At 46.0% G+C, this 20,376-nt stretch overlaps 1 protein-coding gene across 1 annotated transcript in view; it reads right to left on the bottom strand.

Moving 5' to 3' along the window:
• RRP12 (ribosomal RNA processing 12 homolog) overlaps positions 1-20,376 on the bottom strand; it is a 521,209-nt gene that overhangs the window by 149,585 nt on the left and 351,248 nt on the right. The window contains exons 23-25 of the mRNA XM_078643584.1: positions 1,843-1,948; positions 1,123-1,230; positions 872-1,029 (exon numbers count right to left, since the gene is read on the bottom strand). Of these exons, the coding sequence (XP_078499710.1) occupies positions 872-1,029; positions 1,123-1,230; positions 1,843-1,948 (372 nt within the window). The remainder of the gene's footprint in view (positions 1-871; positions 1,030-1,122; positions 1,231-1,842; positions 1,949-20,376) is intronic.

Raw genomic sequence — 20,376 nt, 5'->3', positions numbered from 1 at the left:
TAATGCTTCACAAAAGTTTAGAAAAAGTATTTTTTCTAGTTGCAAATTTTTTGTGTACATTTTATTTTTAAGGCAAACAATCACCAATCTTGCATTCATGCTTATGCATGAATTTGCATATAATCAGGTAACTTTCTGAAAATATTATAAATAGACTAAAATTGTTACATTTTGGAAGCATTTTACACATTTTAATATTAGAACTAACATCTGTAATTCAATTTCACTGTATTTCATTAGCAAAAAATGTCTTTCACAGATCCATACTGTGGTGCTGCAAGCTAAAAGGGACTGTGCTGCAGGGGTTTAGAACTACTGATTTGAAACCCAAATTCTATAGGTAACCATCCTCTGGTCAAACGCTGGCTGCCGAAAGTTCCCCATTTCTATGTAACGCCCTCCTGCACTGACAAAACAAATAATTTAAAAAACATATGGTCAGAAATTTGCTAACTGCATTCTCTTCCCTCATTACACTCCACTATTCCTGCCATGTTGTACTCGCAGAGAGCCAAGCATAAATACTTAATCCTATCATGCATCTGAGCATTACAATGCACATATTGTGACTAGACAGAATATATTATTGAACACAAACATCTAAATGTTTTCTAAGAAGCTGAAAAGGGATACGAAAGTTGACTGACAATAAAGCTATCTCTGAATAGAGCCCATAACTGGGTATTCTTAGGTTACAAACTATGCCAAAAATGACTAAAGATACCGTTTATCCATTAGCACAGCATCAAAGTATGCAGAGCAAAAGAGTATAAGGAGGCATCTGTAGTGTTTTTTGCCTTCTGGCATTTGCTGCCCTATTCCCATTCAAGCACTACAAGCTAAACAGAATACTAAGCACATTGCCACTTACCATGAGCTGTAAATGCTTGGAAAGCAGTTTGATGTCCATTATAAAGAGCACAACTTTGATGAATCCGAGGGCTGCTTTTACCACTTCCCGTGTCTTGGAACTGAGAAGAAGACAGACGTTCTCCAGCAGCTGCTCGATGACCAAAACACTCATGATATCTGGAAAGCAAGTATCGCAGGGGGTGAAACTAAACAAAACGACTGCTTTGCCCTAAACCATGAAAGCTTCTTACTGTAACGTTTGGCGCTCACCTTTAAATTCAAAGAGTATGCGTGTCAAAGCCAGGACAGTACAGGTAATCATTGTGACAGAACCAGTCAATCCAGCATAAACCAGAGTCAAATACTTCAATATGGCTTCTGCAAAAGAAAAAACATAATAGAATACAGTAGTATTTCATTCGATAAAGGACATTTCCTAAATCATGTAAGAAGCTAGATGACTGGCTTTTTTATGGCGGGACCAAAACAGGCAAATAAGTAGCCAGTCTCGTAGGAATCACACCCAGCTTTCTGCCATCATAATAAAGGGAGTATAAACCATTGTCAACTCAGGTTTACTTGCTCCCTTTCTTTTATTAGGTATTCAAATGCAGCATTACAAGACTACAAGCAAAACTGCAAACTCTAGCACAACATTTGTATTTCGAGTGGATTACGGTAATGGGGTTGAGTTTCCCAATGGCATAGTAAAGAAAGAAACCGATTTGTATTGAAACCTGCAATAATGACATTTTGAAACGTTACAGACCTAACACCGAGTTGGATAGTCTACAAAAAACAAAGGAGATAATGCCTGAACTAATCTTAATCATTAGTAATTACTGTGTGTAGCATTTAATTCCATAATTTTTACAACCCCCCACAGCTCCTCTTCCAGAGCACCTAATAAACTTAGATTACAGGACAATTATATATACATACTGTGGTAAATGTGGATAATAATAAAGACAAGTAAATTAACACAGTTACCTTGAGGATCTTGGTTAAAACGCAGAAAAGCCTTTCCAATCTCTGCCAGCAAGGTGTACGCATTCTTCCGTGCACTCACAGCCACCTCCTTGGTGCAGATTATCACCTGTCGAGAAGATCTCACGTCAGGCTAGAGCAGCAATGGTCAAAAGGATGTCCTACACCACTAATATTCACCAACAAAAATTCAATAACTGCGCGCAACCTCTTTAAAATGAAAAGGAAATATTATGAGCGTTGTTAAGAAGTTTGGAGAAGGACAAGAAAGCCTCTAATGAGCAGCACATCAATTATGTGCACACTGGTTTAGCAAAGTGGGGTTTCACAATTTCTCAATAAAAACTCATCGGGTGTACGAAACTGACAACAGTAAAACCTTCAGCAAGGCCAATAGTATTCACCATCACTAGCTCGAAGACCATTAGATAATTTAGTGCCTCCCACGCCATCTCCTCCCTCTCAGCCTGTTTCCACAAATTATAGATGGGTATCTGAATAACGGTGAAGTTTTTCAATAAGGGGTTCTGAGGGACTTCTGATATACGGAGTTGTCCAGGAGGTCATTATAAACCAACAAAAGTGAAAACACGCCTTTCATTTTGTTTATTATCTGTCATTTTATGTTCTATATTGATCGAATACCTGTGCGCTCTCATTAACCAACTTTAAGAATTGTTGGAACTGCAAGGTTGAGTTTGCAGAGTGATATTTTTAAAGATACAAATAACTCAACTAATAGCTCCTCATTCTCTAGTAGACAAAGGCATGTTTATTAGGAACTATGAGCAGTGTTGTTTAGATTTCTGTTATCTTTTAATTGCTGGTCTAGGTAAATTACGGAATTACTTGGGTTTTGCGTTCCGTTTGTTGCTAGTCTGCTAAACGGAGTTTGGCAAGTGAACTCTGGTGAGCATTGGCAAAGGTTGGATTTTGGAAATCCAGTTTATGATAGTGCACAGCTATGGGGCCAATTTATAACACTTAGAATTTTAACTAGCTAACGGTGAAGCTCCACACTGAGGGGTTCTGAGTGACATTAGATGGGCAACGAGAGCGAAACTCGGGTTACCTATAAAACCACCCAGAATACAGAGATGAAATACATCTACTTTTACAATATACACATTTATAGTTTCGGATTATATATGGCATCCTTTTTATGTGTGTGGTTCATACAATGAATGCTGTAACCAGTGGGAAGATGTGGGCGTGAACCATGTTTGGGTGATGAGGTCTGCAATCTCTAGTGCACGGAGTACTGCAGAGTGAGGAAGAGGTGTGGCGCCGCGGCCAGGGCGACTGACTCCGGAAGCTGGGGATCACGGTTCGACCCCAGGCACCGGCGGCAGATTAGCCCGCACCATGTGACTCTGGGCAATAGCTTGCTTAATCTTCCCGACGGCCCCCAGCGCCTAGAGACCCTAACGGGTGATTGTGCGCTTTACAAATGTGGATTATTAATATTTATTATTAGTGAGTTTCAATGAGCAGGAGTTGGAATGTATGTTCTGTAGTTTAAGGTGTGTGGTAGTTTGAGGGATGTGCACAAGGTGTTATGTGAATGCTATGGAGTGTCTGGGTCATCAACATCTGGGTGCAATTTGGAGATAGTCCGTATGGGATGCAGGGTGAGACATCATTTTACCTTGTAGGTTTCAGTGGAGCAGGGGTTCTGGCCCAAGGCCCTAACAAACGATATCCATGTCTATGTTCGCCCTTTGCTGGGGATGCCCTGGCAATTGGATTCCCTGAAGAGTTGAAGGAAAGGAAGTGATGTCACTTTCTGTACAGATGGGTTGATTGGGAATGAAGGTGTCACATCCAATACAGATGGATAAGAAATGCGTTACTTACCTGTAACTGCAGTTATCCAGTATTGGTATCTTTCATAGATTCACATGCCTGAATCATTCCCCGTCGTTGGGGTGGGAGTCCCCGGTATATAAAAAGAGTAATGTCATAAAGACATATACATAGCAATAGGCCAGAGGCCTCTCATTAGTAACATATCCATGTCCTTTTGTAAAAAGGACCAAACTTTGGCCAAGAGCCAATCAGATCTCACCACCCTCTAGAACCTTCCTGGAAGGAGCCCTAGTCCCTCAGATTTTCGTAAGCACAGTGCTAAGTAGTTCCTACTGAGAGAGCCAAGGTGAGCCCTTCCAGGGGAGGTGGGTGGGTTGCATGTGAATCTATGAAAGATACCAATACTGGATAACTGCAGTTACAGGTAAGTAACGCATTTCTTATCCAGTATTATGGGTATCTTTCATAGATTCACATGCCTGAATCAGAGTAGCAAGCAATATCCAGCACATTTCGTAAGGTAACATGTAAAATCACACGATATAAAAATACCATCTGTGAAATAGAACAAGTACCCCTAAACAATGTAATAGAGAAATGTGCAAGTATGCAGTAGGAAGGTGGGATGAAAGAGAAGGCTCACCTCTAGTGAAATAGATGACGGAGCACTGCTTGACCCACAGCTGCATCTTTCATAAGTTCAGAATCCAAGCAGTAGTGCCTGGTGAACGTATGTGGTGTCTTCCACGTCGCCGCTCTGCATATGTCGATAATGGGCACGCCTGCAAAGAGCGCCATCGAAGTGGAGACCGCTCTGGTTCAATGAGCTCTCACTTTAGAATGCAGAGGATGACCTGCCTGTTGATGGCAGAAAGTTATGGCTGCAGCGATCCAACGGGAAATGCTCTGCTTAGTCAAAGGAAGACCCTTTCTAGGCCTGCTGAAGGCGACAAAAAGTTGGTTGGATTTCCGAAACTGTTCTGTTCGATGAATGTAGAATTTCAAACAACGCTTGAGGTCTAAAGAGTGGAGAGACCTCTCTGCTGCAGAAAGTGGATTTGGGAAGAAAGTCCGCAAGACTATAGGTTCATTCAAGTGAAAATTAGATGGAACCTTTGGGATGAATTTAGCGTTGGTCCGTAGGCTAACTCTGTCCTGTTTGAATTGCAAGAAAGGATCCTGAATAGCGAAAGCTTGCAGCTCACTGACATGCCTTGCTGATGTGAGCGCTAACAAGAGAGCGGTTTTCCAAGACAGGTATTTGATGTCAGCTTTGTGTATTGGCTCAAAGGAATGCTTCATCAGTTGAGCAAGTACGATGTTTAATTGCCAGATGGGAGGTAAAGATCTGACCGGAGGGAATGTCCTGAAAAGACCTTTTAAAAACTGCTTAACCAGTCTATCGGACCAGAGGGAAGTACCAGATGACAAACGCCTGAAGCGAGAAATTGCCGCCAGGTGGACCTTAATAGAGGCATGCGCCAATCCTGAGTGGGCCAAATGGAGCAGGTAAGGTAGAATTTGTGCAGGTGTGGAAGAAAAGGGGTGTATCTTATTTGCTTTACACCATACACAGAACCTTTTCCACTTTAGAGAATACGTCTTGTTGGTACTGTCCGCCCGAGCCCGGGCTAAGACTGCCCTGCATTCTTGAGAAATGTCTAGGTTTTGAAACTCTCTGAACTCAGGAGCCAAGCCGACAATCTGAGAGATGTTGGATCCGGATGCTGGACTTGACCTTGGTTCATTGTAAGGAGAGTCGGGCAAGGCTTGAATAGAATTGGGGGTTCCAGTGACAGGAGATGAAGCTCTGTAAACCAGTGTTGGCGCGGCCATGCTGGAGCTATTAAGATCAGGGTGCACTGCCCTGCCTTCAGTTTCCAGAGAACCCTGGGAATCAGGGGAAATGGTGGAAATGCGTACGCAAAGATGTTGCACCATCCAATCGAAAATGCATTCCCCAGAGATCCCTTCTGGGGATGCCAGCTTGCGTAATGTTGGCATTTTGCGTTGTGTTGAGTCGCAAACAGATCCAGATGTGGTCTGCCACATCGGGCGAATACAGAGCTGAGAAGATGATGATCTAGCTCCCACTCATGGCATATGGAACGTTGCCTGCTCAGAGAGTCCGCCAGGACATTGTCCGTCCCTGGGACGTACTCCGCCCGAAGGGAAATGTTGTGCTGCAGAAGCCAATTCCAAATTTTTTGAGATTCTTGAGACAACGACAGAGAGCGTGTTCCCCCTTGTTTGTTCAGATAGTGCATTGTGGTGGTGTTGTCTGTTCTCACAAGCACTGGGGAATTCCTGATCCTGGGCAGAAACGCTTTTAGTGCCAGGTACACTGCCCTCAACTCGAGGAGGTTTATGTGCAGTTGCTTCTCTGCCAGGGACCACTGCCCGTTGATTTGAAGGTCTGAAGGAACGCCCCCCAACCTTCCAAGGACGCATCTGTAGTTATCACATGGGCGAGATTGGAAGTATGAACGACAGGCCCCGCCGTAGATTTTGAGAATGAAGCCACCAGTTCAGAGCCTGGACCATGGCAGGAGTTATCCGGATGACGTCGTCGAAGGATCCCCTGCATTGAATCCACTGAGCTGAAAGCGCCTCCTGAAGTGGACGCATACGAAGGTGGCAGTGTGGGACCAACAGGATGTTCGAGGACATCATTCCTAACAAGGACTTGTATAGGCGCACGGTGATGGACTTTTTGGATTGAATCCGGGCGGCCAAGGTCCTTAGTTTCCCTTGACGTTCCTGTGAAGGGAAAGCCTTCCTCTGAGCAGCATCTAAGACAGCTCCAAGGAAAGTGAGACACTGGGATGGCTGAAGGACGGATTTTTCCTCGTTGAGAGTAAGTCTCAGACCATTGAAGAGCTGAAGACAGGCGTTGGAGGACTTGGTCACGCCTGCGAAAGTAGGTGCCTTGACGAGCCAGTCGTCTAAGTACGGGAAGACCTGATGATGTTGTTGGCGAAGGTATGCTGCTACTGGAGACAGACACTTGGTAAAAATGCGTGGTGCCGACCTTAGGCCGAAGGGCAACACTCGAAACTGGTAGTGCTTGCCTGCCACTTCGAACCTGAGAAATTGCTTGTGGTTCTTGTGGATAGGTATATGAAAATATGCGTCTTGAAGGTCTAAAGACACCATAAAGTTGTTCGCATTGAGGAGTTGCAGCACCTCCTGGATGGACACGATGCGGAAAGACTGTTTTTTGAGGTATTGGTTGAGGTTTCTCAAGTCCAACATAGGTTTCCATTTTTTCTCCTTCTTTCGAATTAGGAAGAATTGGGAGTAGAATCCCTTGTCTTTCTGATTCCGGGGGACTCTTTCTATCGCTCCTTTTTAGGTCGAGCTATTCGATTCCGCAGGAATCTAATTGCGAGTCTAATGCCGCTGAACCACTACTTTTACAAAAGGCCTCTGGAAGCGGCCGGATTTTGGACAGTGCACGTGAATCCCAATCACCAGACCTGCTCTCATGCACGAGCCTTACCCCTGCCAGCAGCCTTTCTCCCTTCACAGCCATCTGTTCCTCTCTCCCCGCCCCCCGCCGTCACTTATTCACGGCCGCAGGCCGTCCTAATTGCTTTTTTTTTTCAGCCTGGCTACTTCAAAGGGTTCGGCTGCCCCGCACCCTGCAATGCCGAGAGTTCTTTTGCGTTTCTAAGTGCTCTCTCTCCCTGCTTCGGTCTGGGCCCGTAGATAATCACTTGTGCACGGATCTAGCTCTCTGACTCCCCCCGCCGTCACTTAATTCACGGCCGCAGGCCGTGACTCGTTTAATGCTTGTTTTCTTCTTGTTTCATTTCGCGGCCGATTTTCGTTTCTAATGCTGCCGCTAACGCTTGTTCTTTTTACAAATTGGTTTAAGGGTACTTCAGGATGAATCCCCCCCCTCCACTCGCATTCTGATATCCCACGCCTCTCTTTTTCTCTCTTATGTTATCTTTGTTTTACCCTCCGCCTGTATCCTCATTACTTTTCTTTAGTAAGTGGTTAAGCACAATTTACACGTTTATTCATATTTCCTTTGTGCATTTCTGATTTTTAAATAGCATTTATTTTCCTACGACAAAGTAAAAGAGAGAAATACGTCTCTTTCATCGCATATTGCTCCGGACTGTCATAGGAAACTGCTGCTGTGATTGATAACAAGAGCTCCTTTCCCACTGCCCCCCGCCCCCATGTCTGTGTGCCGCAGAGGCCTAGCCTCGCGCTGCTGCCGTCCCGAGATTGTGGACCGCCGTGCCCTTTGGAGAGCACCATACCTCATTAGCAAGCGTTGCTTAATTGAAATTGATTTAGTGTCAACGCTGTCACGGTCACATTGCGCCAGACCAATAACATGTCAGCCCCGCTCGCTGCGATCATTACATCCAGTCACCTAATGGTGGGATCCCGCCTCTGCGCTGAAGGTTGTCCGAGTGGACTTGCAGGGCAGGTACAACTGTGGTTCAGCCGTGCGCGCCATCGTTCACACGCGAAGCAAATGCTGGCTTGGAAAGTGAATGGGTTAGTGGAACAATACTTTCTTCTAATGACCGACCTATGGGGGTAATCCAGACAGGCGTATGTGCCTCCAAGCCCCATTTTAAACCATTATAGGAATTTCACAGGGGTAGGGCAACATTTTATAGGATCGGTTTATACTAATTAGCTATGGGGTACAATTCTTAATGAAAGGTCACTTGGGGCCTCCCTAGAGGGTGGCAATAAACCATCCTACTTTTTACCCTTGTAGGTGTGTCATCATAATAGTGCTTGGTTCACAAACATGACTTCAGCCACACGGACTGAACTGTAGCTTGTTACTACAGCCATTTTCACTCGATATGGGATTGTTTCACATCGCAACTTGTGTGTGTGCCTTTTAGTCTTCGAATAACTTGGTGTGCTTAATATGCATTTAGCTGAACATGTGATGCTCTGGCATATTCACTCTGAAAATGTGAACGAATTGTGCAAGCAGAAAAGCTTTCTGTTCTCGGAAAATGTTAGTGCCATGGGTTTACTGCCCATGGAGGAGGTAGCTTGCCATTAAGGAAGACTTCTAGGCGAAGCCATTTTCATCTGCTGAAAACATGAACATGTGTGGAGAGGTTTTTGTAAAATACACTTGTTCTCCCTCTCCCCATCTCCCCCTCTGCCTGCTCTCCTCTCTCTCTCCCGCCTCTCTCCCCCCTCCGTCCTTCGCTCTCGTCCTCCCCCTCTCTTATTACCCTCCCTCTCTCCCTCTACCCTCTCTCCCTTTCTGTAGGAGAGTAGGGTCTGCAATCCTATGATCACCCAGATTTTTGCTTTTTGCTGCACTGGTTTACGACTTTCCCTGGCTGTGGGCCTGCTAATCAGACCCACAGCCTAGCTGTTCTCTCTATCCAAATTGTACTCAGGTACTGAATTGGCCCTGGGCCCTCTCCAAGTCCCTGTACCCAGGGCTGAGGTGCACCCAGAAGTCTCCCAGGGGCTGAAGCATGTATTATGCCACCCCTGGATTGACTAACTAAAACTGACACAACTGGCTGCACGACAGCTGGGGCAAGGTGGTGTACTCACCCTTTGCTATAGATATAGTATACCTATATCTAACCCTAAAATGGACACACAGATCTCCTATCAGTCACTCCTATGGCAGGCCTTAACAATCCTGAAGGCAGAGTGCTTGGAATCGTGTGAGATGGTGCTCTGGCATGAGCTGAGCCTGTCTGCGGCTTTCGGGATCTATCCCTTAGCCGTTTCCATGATATCGCATACCATATACTCTTAAGTGCATTATAATCCTCGCGGTTATGTGCCAACTCTGGTATCGCTTTATCAAAACATGTCGAGTAAGGTGTCATACGAATTGGAATACTAACCCCTCGCCAATTCTGGCGACGGGGTTAGCATTCCACCCTTCTAGAGGGACACGACATGCCTGTAACCTATAACCCGGTTAAAAGTCAGACAGAGCCTTAGCATCCACAAAATGGATGCTGCCACCGAGACACAAGTCTGCCCTCCTGCTGCTGGGAGTCCTCCCAGAGCAGGAGATAAGGACAAAGGGTTTCCTGCCAGGGGCGGTGCCAGCACCGTCCCAGACAGGGTTTTGTGTATTGTAGGTAGGCAGGGCTTTAGAGGAAGGTGACTGCACGTGGCACCCCGGTGCTCACTGTGCATAGGCTGGCTGAAACCAGTTCCAGGGTCACTCCAGACCCTGGGCTGGGGAAAAGCCCGCCAAGGAAGTGGGTGTAACCACCCCCCTCCTAGTCCCACCCATAGGGCAGGACTTAGTCGCGTGCCAGCCCCTTTTTACAGGATAAAGGTAGAGACTGGCCCCCTTCCAAATCAGATCATCTTTGAATCCTGAAACTACTTTCTGCGAAAGGAACTCAAGACTTCTTCCTAAGATTTCTCCCTTGTGACTAAGGAGTAGTCACCCTGCATCCGCAGGCACCATCTAAGAACACTGCGGTCTGCTGTAAGTCCTTCCTCCGGAATCCGACTGCCCAGCTCGACGAGAACCGGCTTCCCTGGCACCTCTGACCTCTACCCACCTCTACAGCCCAGCTGAGAACCGTGGGTGCGACGAGACCTCAAGGGACCGGCCATCTGCAAGACTGCACGACTTCTTTCCAGCAAGCCCGCCGAGTAATCCACTGGTGAGTGCTTTGGGGTCCGAGAAGCCCCGACTCTGAGCAGCTCCAGCTCCGAAGTGCAGCCCCCCAGCATCTCCACGATCTGCGTGGGGCCCTTCTGCTTTTTACTGCTCACCGCGTTGTTTGGCTACTAGCCCGCTGGCTTGTGGCCTTCCTGACGACGCCCGACGACATTTCTGCTGCTGGTCTGGTTGCTCCAGACTGGCCCTTGCTCCCTTCCAGAAGAGGAGCACCCTGGACCCTCCTGGTCCACTCAAGACGCCATTTTGAGTCCACCGCGTGGGCTTGAATTAGCCAAGGCTTGTTGCCCAATCCTGGGTAACTTCGACGCCAACGACTTCATCCTTCGTGGGACAGCTCGCACCTCCATCCTGGTCGCCGACAACGCCTCCTGGTCCGAGAGACTGCAGAGCCCAGCAGTGCCCACTCACCTGACTGCGGTGACTTCGCCCGGTGCCATCCTGGTGCCCACTTAATCACTGGCTAGTGATTCAAGAACTTGGTCCCCTCTGCTTTCAGGTTTTCTTCTTCCTTGATCCAGGCTTGGATCCATCGAACTTTCCTTCACTGGTCGCCTGCCAGCAACTTCTTCCTCCCAGGCTCCTGGTCCGGCAACGAGATCCCCGACGTCTTTTCAGACCTATGCAGCTGCAGCCCCTGGGCTAGGTAACTTCGGCACTCCGGTGTCCCAGCATAGCCTCACTATCCAAGGGTCAGGATCCACTGTCATTTTCTCCCTACCAGGTCGGGTTCGCCCGTGAACACTAACTTTGTGAATTCTAGCTTCCATAGACTTTGTCCCGCATCCCGCGTGAGAGTGCACACTCTGCACCCGAGTCCCCTAGGCCTCCTAGTAGTAATCTAACGATTCCCTAGTCCAGTCCTAGCGATTCCAAAGCCTATTAGAACTGTTACTTACCTGCTAGTAATTCGCATTCCACTTTTAGCGTATATGGTTTTTCGTGCCCCTCGGGCATTTGTGTAACGTGCTAACTTAAGAGTATTTTCGTAAGAGTTTTGTTGGGTGCCTAGCACCCTGTCCTCATAAAGAGTACAGGGTTGTTGTGATTCTAATAAATACACTGTTTATTTTCATAACACTTGTGTGGTGTCCTTTCACTGGGTGTTCAAGGGGTAATGTGATGGTAAAACAGCTGGCTTAACACGCCCTCTAGAGTCTTAGCCTTAGACTGCTCGTATCCATGCTACTAGGATAGCTGGTCTATAAGGTTGACTTACAACCAATCATCAATAAGGGTTGTTTGGACTGATATATAGTGATCACTAGAATAGTGAACACTGCACATCAGGCCAACTTCTCACACTTTCCCTCTCTCCCTTTCCCTCTCTCCCTTTCCCTCTCTCCCTTCCCTCTCCCTCTCTCCCTTTCCCTCTCTCCCTTTCCCTCTCTTCACTCTCCTCTCTCCCCGTCTCAGTCTCTCTCTCCTCCATCCCCCCCTCTCTCTCCTCTCTCCCCTCTCTCTCTCCTCTCTCCCCCTCTCTCTCCTCTCTTCCTCTCTTTACCCTCTCCCTCCTCTCCTTTTTCTCCCTCTCCCCATCTCCCCTCTCACCACTCAACACTCTACCCTCTCACCACTCACCACTACACTCCCTCTCCAATCCCTCTCTCTCTCCTCACTCGCCTCTCTCTCGCCTCTCTCCCCTCTCCTCACTCACCCCTCTCCTCACTCTCTCCAGGCCTGACGCTCTCCTCCCCTCTCACCACTCTCCCCTCTCCCCTCTCAACACCACTCTCCTCACCACTCTCCCCTCTCCTAATTGCATTTTTTCACGGCCGCAAGGCCGTGACACCACATCAAAGGGCTTCTCCTCCCCTAATTATTTTTTTACGGCCGCCCGGCCGTACTTTAAGTTTCACGCCCGCCACACAACTTACAACCACATGCACAACCACACGCACAACCACACCGTCAGTGCACAGTTTCACCAGGCACAGACACCAACAGTCGTCAGTGCATGCTTTCACCGGGCACAAACACCACCAACTGTCAGTGCACACTTTCACCGGGCACAAACACCACCAGCCGTCAGTGCACGCTTCCACCAGGCACACACCACCAGCCGTCAGTGCCCGCTTTCACCAGGCACACACACCACCACCAGCCATCAGTGCCGCTTTCACCAGCCACACACACACACACCACCAGCCTTCAGTGCACGCTTACACACACACACCACCAGCCATCAGTGCACGCTTTCACCAGCCACACACACACCACCAGCCATCAGTGCACGCTTTCGCCGGGCACAAACACCACCAGCTGTCAGTGCACACTTCCACCAGGCACACACCACCAGACGTCAGCACACGCTTTCACCAGGCACACACACACCACCAGCCATCAGTGCACGCTTTCCCCAGTCACACACACACCACCAGCCGTCGGTGCACGCTTTCACCAGGCACACACCACCAGCACCACCACAGCACCACTCAGCACCACTACAGCATCACTCAGGGGCACCACAACATCACTATGCGCTACAATAGCATCAATGAACGCCACAGCATCACTTGTCCCCAAAACAATATCACTCAGCGCCACCACAGCATCAATCTGTGCAACCATTCAACAACAACTGGTTCAAATATTTTCTGTAAATGTTTCAAGCTTTATTACAAATGTCATAAAAAGATGTTAAATATTTTCACTTCTGTTCTTGTTAAAACATTGTGATTTGTCAGATCAATACATGTAAGACAGGGGAAAACAAAAGATGTACCTTTACTAATGCTATAGATGTAACATTTGCTAACTTTATAACTATTGGAATTTCTAATAACAAAATTAATACTTTTAAAAACAAACAAAAATTTAAAATGTCTTACATTTTACATACCAAAAGCTCAAACTTTTCTATTGCGAGACCTATTGCATGCAAATGCTTGTTTGAGCATAAGGGAGAGTTCCAATTGCAGTAGTTTCAGATTTTTGTGCCGCATTGGAATTGGAGGCGTTTGAGGAGGAGTTTCTACAAACTCTAGAGAGTGTCCGAATTGAACAAGTTGGAGGACCCACCGATCCGTCGTAATTTGTTGCCAATGGTGAAGGAAGGATGAAATTCTCCCGCCAACTTTGCAAGGTGGAGAGAAACTGGAGACCTGTGGCAGAGAGAAGTCATTGCCGTCTGCCTGCGTCCTTCTTGCCCCCTCGTCCGCGAAAGGAAGACTTGTTGTAGGACGACTGGTTTTGCTGCTGCCTGTGCTGGTACTGGGTTTGAATTGTTGGTTAGAACTGTACGTGGATTTGTATCCCTGATAGGTGCCTCTAGAGGACTGACCTCTTCCTCTGGAGCCCCGAAAGGAAGGATTCTTGTATTGAAGAGTACCTAGAGCTCTTGCGGTATCAGTATCTTTCTTGATACCCAGAAGCATCTCATTGATGTGTTGTCCAAAAAGAAGCTGACCGTCATATGGCATGTCCAATACCTTGGTCTGAATTTCAGGCCGGAAAGATGTTGCCTTAAGCCAACCTTGGCGTCTCAGGACTGCAGCTCCTGCCAGCTGCCGGAACCCCGTGGATGCGATATCCATCGCCACATCAATCATCTCCGTAGCGGAGCGCTCGCCTTCGAGGAGAATCTTCTTCGCCTCTTCTTTCTGCTCCTCTTGAAGGGAAGCCAAGTATGGAGCTATATCTGCCCACATTTGACGGTTGTAACGTCCCAGTAGTGCTAAAGAGTTTGTTGCACGCACTTGTAAAGCGGACATGGTCGAAAACCTTTTCCCTATGTTGTCTAGCTTTTGACCCTCCTTATCTGGCGGTGCAGCCAATGCAGCCGAAGGATTTTTTGACTTGCGTTGTGCTGCCTGGGTGTTCACAGAGTCCGGCTTTGGATGGCCAATGAGGCAAGCTGGGGCTGTGTCAGGAGCTTTATATTTTTTATCCAGTCTGGGCAGCACTGGAGCCAGAGATGAAGGGTTTGCATTATTTTCTCCCCTTGTTCCCAGACGTAATCAATGATGGGAATGGACCGTACCACCTTTTGGAATGGCTCTTTAAAATCATAAAGGAAGCAATCCTGAGGTGTTGCCGTTACTTTGAGCTTGAAGCGCAACGCCGCTCTCTCTACGATGTTGTGGAATCCCCCAATGTCTTCTGGGGGAGAATCAGATTGTGCCTGCACAGGGGATGCTGGACCTGAAATCACATACTCATCCCATTCGTTGTTGCTCCTCTTCTTCCTCTTCAGAGGATGGTAGAGGACGCGAGGGAGCCGGATCTGGTCGAAGGACTAAAGGAGCAGGCCGAGGTCTAGGTGGCAGTGTGACAAATGGCGGTGTCACAAATGGCGGTGTCACCACTGGCGGAGGTGGAGCAGTGGATGGGAACCTCTGCTTGTAGTCCGCAATGAGAAACTGCAGGTCTGTTACTATAGAAGCTGGGAGACATACCATAGGCTGCTGTGGAGGCGGTGGAGCTTGGAACTCTTCCTGGTACTCCAAACTTTCCTGTCCTTGTTCCTCGTAATCTGAGCTTTTGTGAAGTTTGACATGCAGTTCAGATGGGCTTGTCGCTTGTTGGAACATAGAGCCCTCATCTGAGTCATCATTATCCAGAAGATGAGCAGGGGGAAATGGTTGGACCCTGCTCGGCGAGGTCAACTCTGGCGTAAGTGTACGCGTAGTCATCCTGAAGTGTGTATAGGTACACTTCAATGGAGGTGATCCTGCCGTCGACGGACCCGTCGATAGTCAACTCGGACTCCGTCGTCGACGGTGTCTTCTTCAATGACGTCGTCGACGGCAGCGTCGTCGACGATGTTTGCTTCGTGGACGACTTAGTCGACGCTGGTGTCGTCGTCGACAGCTTCGTCGACACTGGTGTCGTCGTCGATGGCTTCGCTGGGGTCGCCGTCAACGGGCCCGTCGACGGCCTCGACGATGACTTTATCGACGATGAACTTGTCGACGATGGGGCCTTCAACGCCGATGATGATTTCGTCGACGATGAGGAGGCTTTTGTCGACGTCGAAGATTTTGTCGACGACGACGGTTTAGACTTCGTCGATGATGAAGCACTCGTCGACGGTGGCGCCGTCGACGTCTTTTTAATAACAATCAGAGATGGAACAGACCTACCCGTCGACGACGAGTATGTAGTAGTTGTCGACGTTGATGAAAACGATGACGCCACCGACGTGGAGATCGTGGCTGTCAACAATGTTACAGGCAGGGCTGAAGATGTCACCAAAGGTTTCTTGAAGGCAGGATCTAGTGGAGAAACCTTCACAGCAGTAGCCTTAGAACAAACCTCTGAAGACTTGGGCGTCTTCTTTTGAGGAGGCTGTACAGATGGTCCTGGGGATGACGTTCTAGGCCTTTTGGGAGAAGAGTGTATACTCCTAATGGAACACTCACTCTCACCTGAAGAGACTGGTTGATCTTTGTCCTTAAGTCTCTCGAGCCATATCAGCAGTCGGCCCTCTCTATCCTTGAGAGTTTTGGCCAAAAAAGTACGGCAGACTTTACAATCCTTTGCTGAATGGTCAGGGTATAGACAGTAAAGGCAGTCCTCATGCCTGTCATCCACACGAAGCCTCTTTTTGCCACAAGAGGCACAAGGTCTGAAAAGTCCCTTTTTTGGAGCATCAGCCAAGGCTCAACAGAAGATTCCTCACAGAATGATAATTCTGAGACAAATATGTGGAAATAAATCCAGAAATACAAAGAAACTGAGCAGAGCTCAGAGGAGACTCCCTTAGCACGACGTGCGGTAGAAAATCTGAGGGACTAGGGCTCCTTCCAGGAAGGTTCTAGAGGGTGGTGAGATCTGATTGGATCTTGGCCAAAGTTTGGTCCTTTTTACAAAAGGACATGGATATGTTACTAATGAGAGGCCTCTGGCCTATTGCTATGTATATGTCTTTATGACATTACTCTTTTTATATACCGGGGACTCCCACCCCGACGACGGGGAATGATTCAGGCATGTGAATCTATGAAAGATACCCATAATACTGGATAATGTGAAATATGTCCTCTCTAGATTTAATGAAAACATACATTCTCTTGACACAGACGTGACATCTGCTGCTATTGTTGCAACATTTGTGCCTTAGCTATTATTCACTCTATTTTTTTATTGTTATTTTGTGTGTGTTTTTTTTATTATGACGCACAAAGAATTTATATAGGTTTTACTTCTATTTATACTTTATTTGTATTTTTTAAAAATTCTCAATTATATCTCTTATACATTTTGATTTACTGCACAATTCTCATACTTTATTTTTCTCCTTCTTGTTAGACTCCCAACAGAGCATTTTAAACTTTTTCTCTCTGCTGATCTCATTTGGGCTCTCCTAGAATTCGGAGGTTAGTGATCACATCCCTAGCCATAACTTGGTCATTTTCTGTCACTTTTATATTGCTATTAGAAAATGACCATGCAAGATAAATCAAGCACGCATTACAGATCGGTATCGCTACCCTAATTAAAAATGTTTACGTCTACATATATAAATGTTATCAATGAGGTATTTATGTATATACGGTTCTGATGTGTTTTTTTAATAGGCAATATTCAATATTGCATTATATCCCATTACAATGTATCAGATATCATGTCTTTACTATTTGTATGATTTGGTATTGAAATTGTGTATGAATTTGTGACCTATATACCCTTTAATTATGTCATATATGTTTGAGACATCTTAAATGGAAGTCTTGGTTTTCTGAGTTTGTATTATATTTTTATCACTATATTACAACTATAGATTTACTCTGAATGGGTTTCATTCTGCTTCTGTTTCAATGGTGGCAGAAGTACTGTTAATATTAATAGATGAATCACTGACAATTAAATTACATTTGTTCAGCTTGCCTCGCTTTAATTACTGTATCAGATTATGTATAACTATCGCTGTAGAGTTCGTTAAAGAGGCAACACGTCAACTCTCTCCTAAATTGGAGCAGCGTTAGGGCGGTTCTGATGGACACAGAGCTCAGTGCATAGATGGAAGAGGCCTACTGTCTTGTATTTTTTCACTTCTTAGTCTGCAGTCTGATAGTGTCCAGGCTGCAGGTGGCTGAGATTTAGTTTTGCAAATGATGCTGCTGCTTTGAAGATGGTGCAGGCTGACATGAGGAGTCGATAGAGTTCCATCTAGTTAGGAATTATGTGATTATATTTCATCAAGACCTCGATAAAAGGTGCTGCAACATGTAGCATGCCTCGAAGGGGTGCTTCTGTGGAGTCTGGGTACACAACAACCATCCAGATGCAAGAACACGGGGCATGAACAGCAGTTCTGAAGTCATTTTCTGAAAGAAATGGTTTGACATTCATTAGAAGAGAGCTGGTTCTAGGCATCTGTTTTTCTTGGAAATGTTTTCCTTGAGGGTGAGGTTGGTGTGCAGGGTAAATCCAAGTGACTTGGAATTTGGTGGAAGTTTGGGTTCGAAGCTGTCAAGGTTCACGTCATTGAGCCCTATTTGTACTGTATCTTGTTTATTTTCCTTGACGAATAACAGGAATTCTGTCTTGGCTAGGTTAAGCTTCAAGTAGGCATTGGACATCCAGGTCTGGTTGATGTGCAAGCAGTGTTTGAGGCTTTGGATGTCTGAAGCAGAGGAGAATTTCAAGTAGAGTGGTTTATCATTGGCTTATTGGTGAATCTTGGAGCCGTTATCTGCATACAAGCATCAAGTAGCTCCATGTATAGTCTGAAGAGGACAAGAAACAGTATGGAGCACGGGTGACTCCGCAGGTAATCGGGTTCTTTTGTGACCTGGACGTGCCCATGTGAACGAACTGGTGTTGGTGGGAAAAGTGAAATAAGAACCAGTAAAGGACATTACTGGTGAATCCCATGCAAGATTCTAGGACGCACATGAGGATGGGATGGTTGAGTGTGTCAAAGGCAGCTGAGAGGTCTGGCAGCATCAGGAGGCAAGGGTCATCTTCATTTGTGGACGGAGAGCATCATCTATGAGGTGTACGCTAGCAGTTTCTGTGCTGCAGTGTGATTTACGTTATCAATCCTTGTCTTTTACATTATTATCATTGAATTGACTATTCGTGTCTCTTGATTATGCAGTACACTACTAGTAAAATTGTTGTTTATTTTACTTTTTGCTAATAATGTAGTCATTTGTCTCTAAACATTGATGAAATGACAATAATACTCAATTTTAAACACATAGAACAAGTATGATTTTTCATGTGCTAGATCAAAGAAAATAATGTGTATATGATATGTACAAGTTTTATAAATGACTACTATATAGTTATGTATTTTTGATAAAAGAGGAAAGAAAAAAGATCAATAAAAAAAAGATATTTTTTCAATAGTCTGCTTGATACATTGTCTTCTTATAAGTGTTAATACATGGAAATCATTTTTATGTATATCATGCACTGAACCTGGTGTTCTTGTCCGTTTTCTAAAAAAAAGTGTGATTGGAAGCCAGACTGGTAGTCATGCAGTAGATGACTAGCACTGGTGTGGTCTGGGAGTTGACCACGGACTGCTTTTTCAATGAGCTTGCCGATGAATGGTAGATGAGTAATGGGCCAGTATTTGGCAAGGTCATCAGGATCTAGTGTAGGTTTAGTTTGGATTGAGTATCTGGGCTGTCTCAAGAGCTTCTGGGAAGAGGTCTTGAGTGAGGAGGGCACTTACAATGGTAAATATGGGTAGGAAACCATCTCCAGAGAGAGCTTTGATAAAGGATAAGGGTGAGACGTCTACATAAGAAATGTCTTTGAAGGAGTTGATTAAGTCCGCAATATCTGGGAGAGAGAGGGGTTTAAAGGGTGACCATTACAGAATTCTAGGGGAAGGGGTGGTGCAAGAATTGAAGTTGGTTTGGTGTCATCTAGGTGCTGTTGGATCGTCTGTATTTTTCACAGAAGAAGAGGTTGATGGCACTGCACTTTTCTGTGGAGTGAGAAATAGGTGGGTCCAGCAGGGGACTGATGCAGTGTTTGATTGTCTTCAACGGCGTTGTGCTTCTTGTGGCAGCTTTTCTGATGGTATTGGTATAGCACTTTGCTTTGGCTGATGTAATAGGCTGTCTGGGTGTTTGAGCCAAAAGACTTCAGTATCAAGAGGCTCATAGGAGTTCTGTTTTTCTGCCATTTTCTTTCCTGTCTGCGGATGGAACATTTATTGTCAGGAAGGATTCAAGAGTACCAGGGTGCTGAAGGCTTTGGGTGTTGTAATTGGGACACAGATGAAAATGAAATTAAATGAAAAAGAAAATTTATATAGCGCGATGGCTACCCAGAGGCGTCCCAGCGCTGCAGAGGTTTAAGGCAAGGCGGGGTACGCTGGACTTAAAGGTTTCTAAAAGAGTTTTAAACAGATGTTTTATTAAAAAGCCAAGTTTTAAGGAGCTTTCGGAAGGTAAGTAGTTTGGGCTCTGATCTGATTGAGAGGGGGAGGGAGTTCCAGATCTTGGCTAGGTTGTAGGAGAGCGACCGGCCGCCACACCTGGCTCTTCTGATTCGTGGTACTGAGGTTAGATAGGAGGTCCCAGATCTGAGGAGGCGATTGGGATGATAGGCATTTATGTTCACATAGCTTTCCCAAAAAATGTTGAAGCTGTTTAGCTGGCATCTGTCATGTAGTTGATAGGGTGAAAGAGGAGTTCCAGCATTAGGTTATCTATGGAGAAGTCTTTGCAGAATTTCAAAGTTTGCTCATCTCTTTTGTGTTAACTTTCTTTTGTTTGTGGGATGCTAAGCATGAGGATCAGGATGGAAAAGTAGTCGGCCCAGTCCAGTTTCCATTACATGGTTAGTGATCCTGAGAAGACAATGTCAAAGATGTGGCCTTTGGAGCGTGTTTGTTCCGTGACAAGCTGTACCATGTTGTGTGCATCAATGACGTTTAAGACTATGCTTCTTGTCCTTTTTTTGAGGTTGTGTTTTCTGGGAGGTTGAAGTCACCCAAGATGGTGGTGTGGGCATGTCAGATGAACGAGTTGGTGAGGATATCTGAGAATTCATTAATGAAGTCCTTACGCTGCCTGTAGATGTGATGAAAGGTGGCAGTCTGAGCTGTAGAGAAAGGGAAATGGCACATCAGCAGCTCAATGGAGTTGAATATT

Source organism: Lissotriton helveticus, chromosome 5_1 (genome assembly GCF_964261635.1).
Source record: "Lissotriton helveticus chromosome 5_1, aLisHel1.1, whole genome shotgun sequence".
Lineage (NCBI taxonomy): Eukaryota > Metazoa > Chordata > Amphibia > Caudata > Salamandridae > Lissotriton > Lissotriton helveticus.
This window is presented reverse-complemented; position numbering and strand designations above follow the sequence as displayed.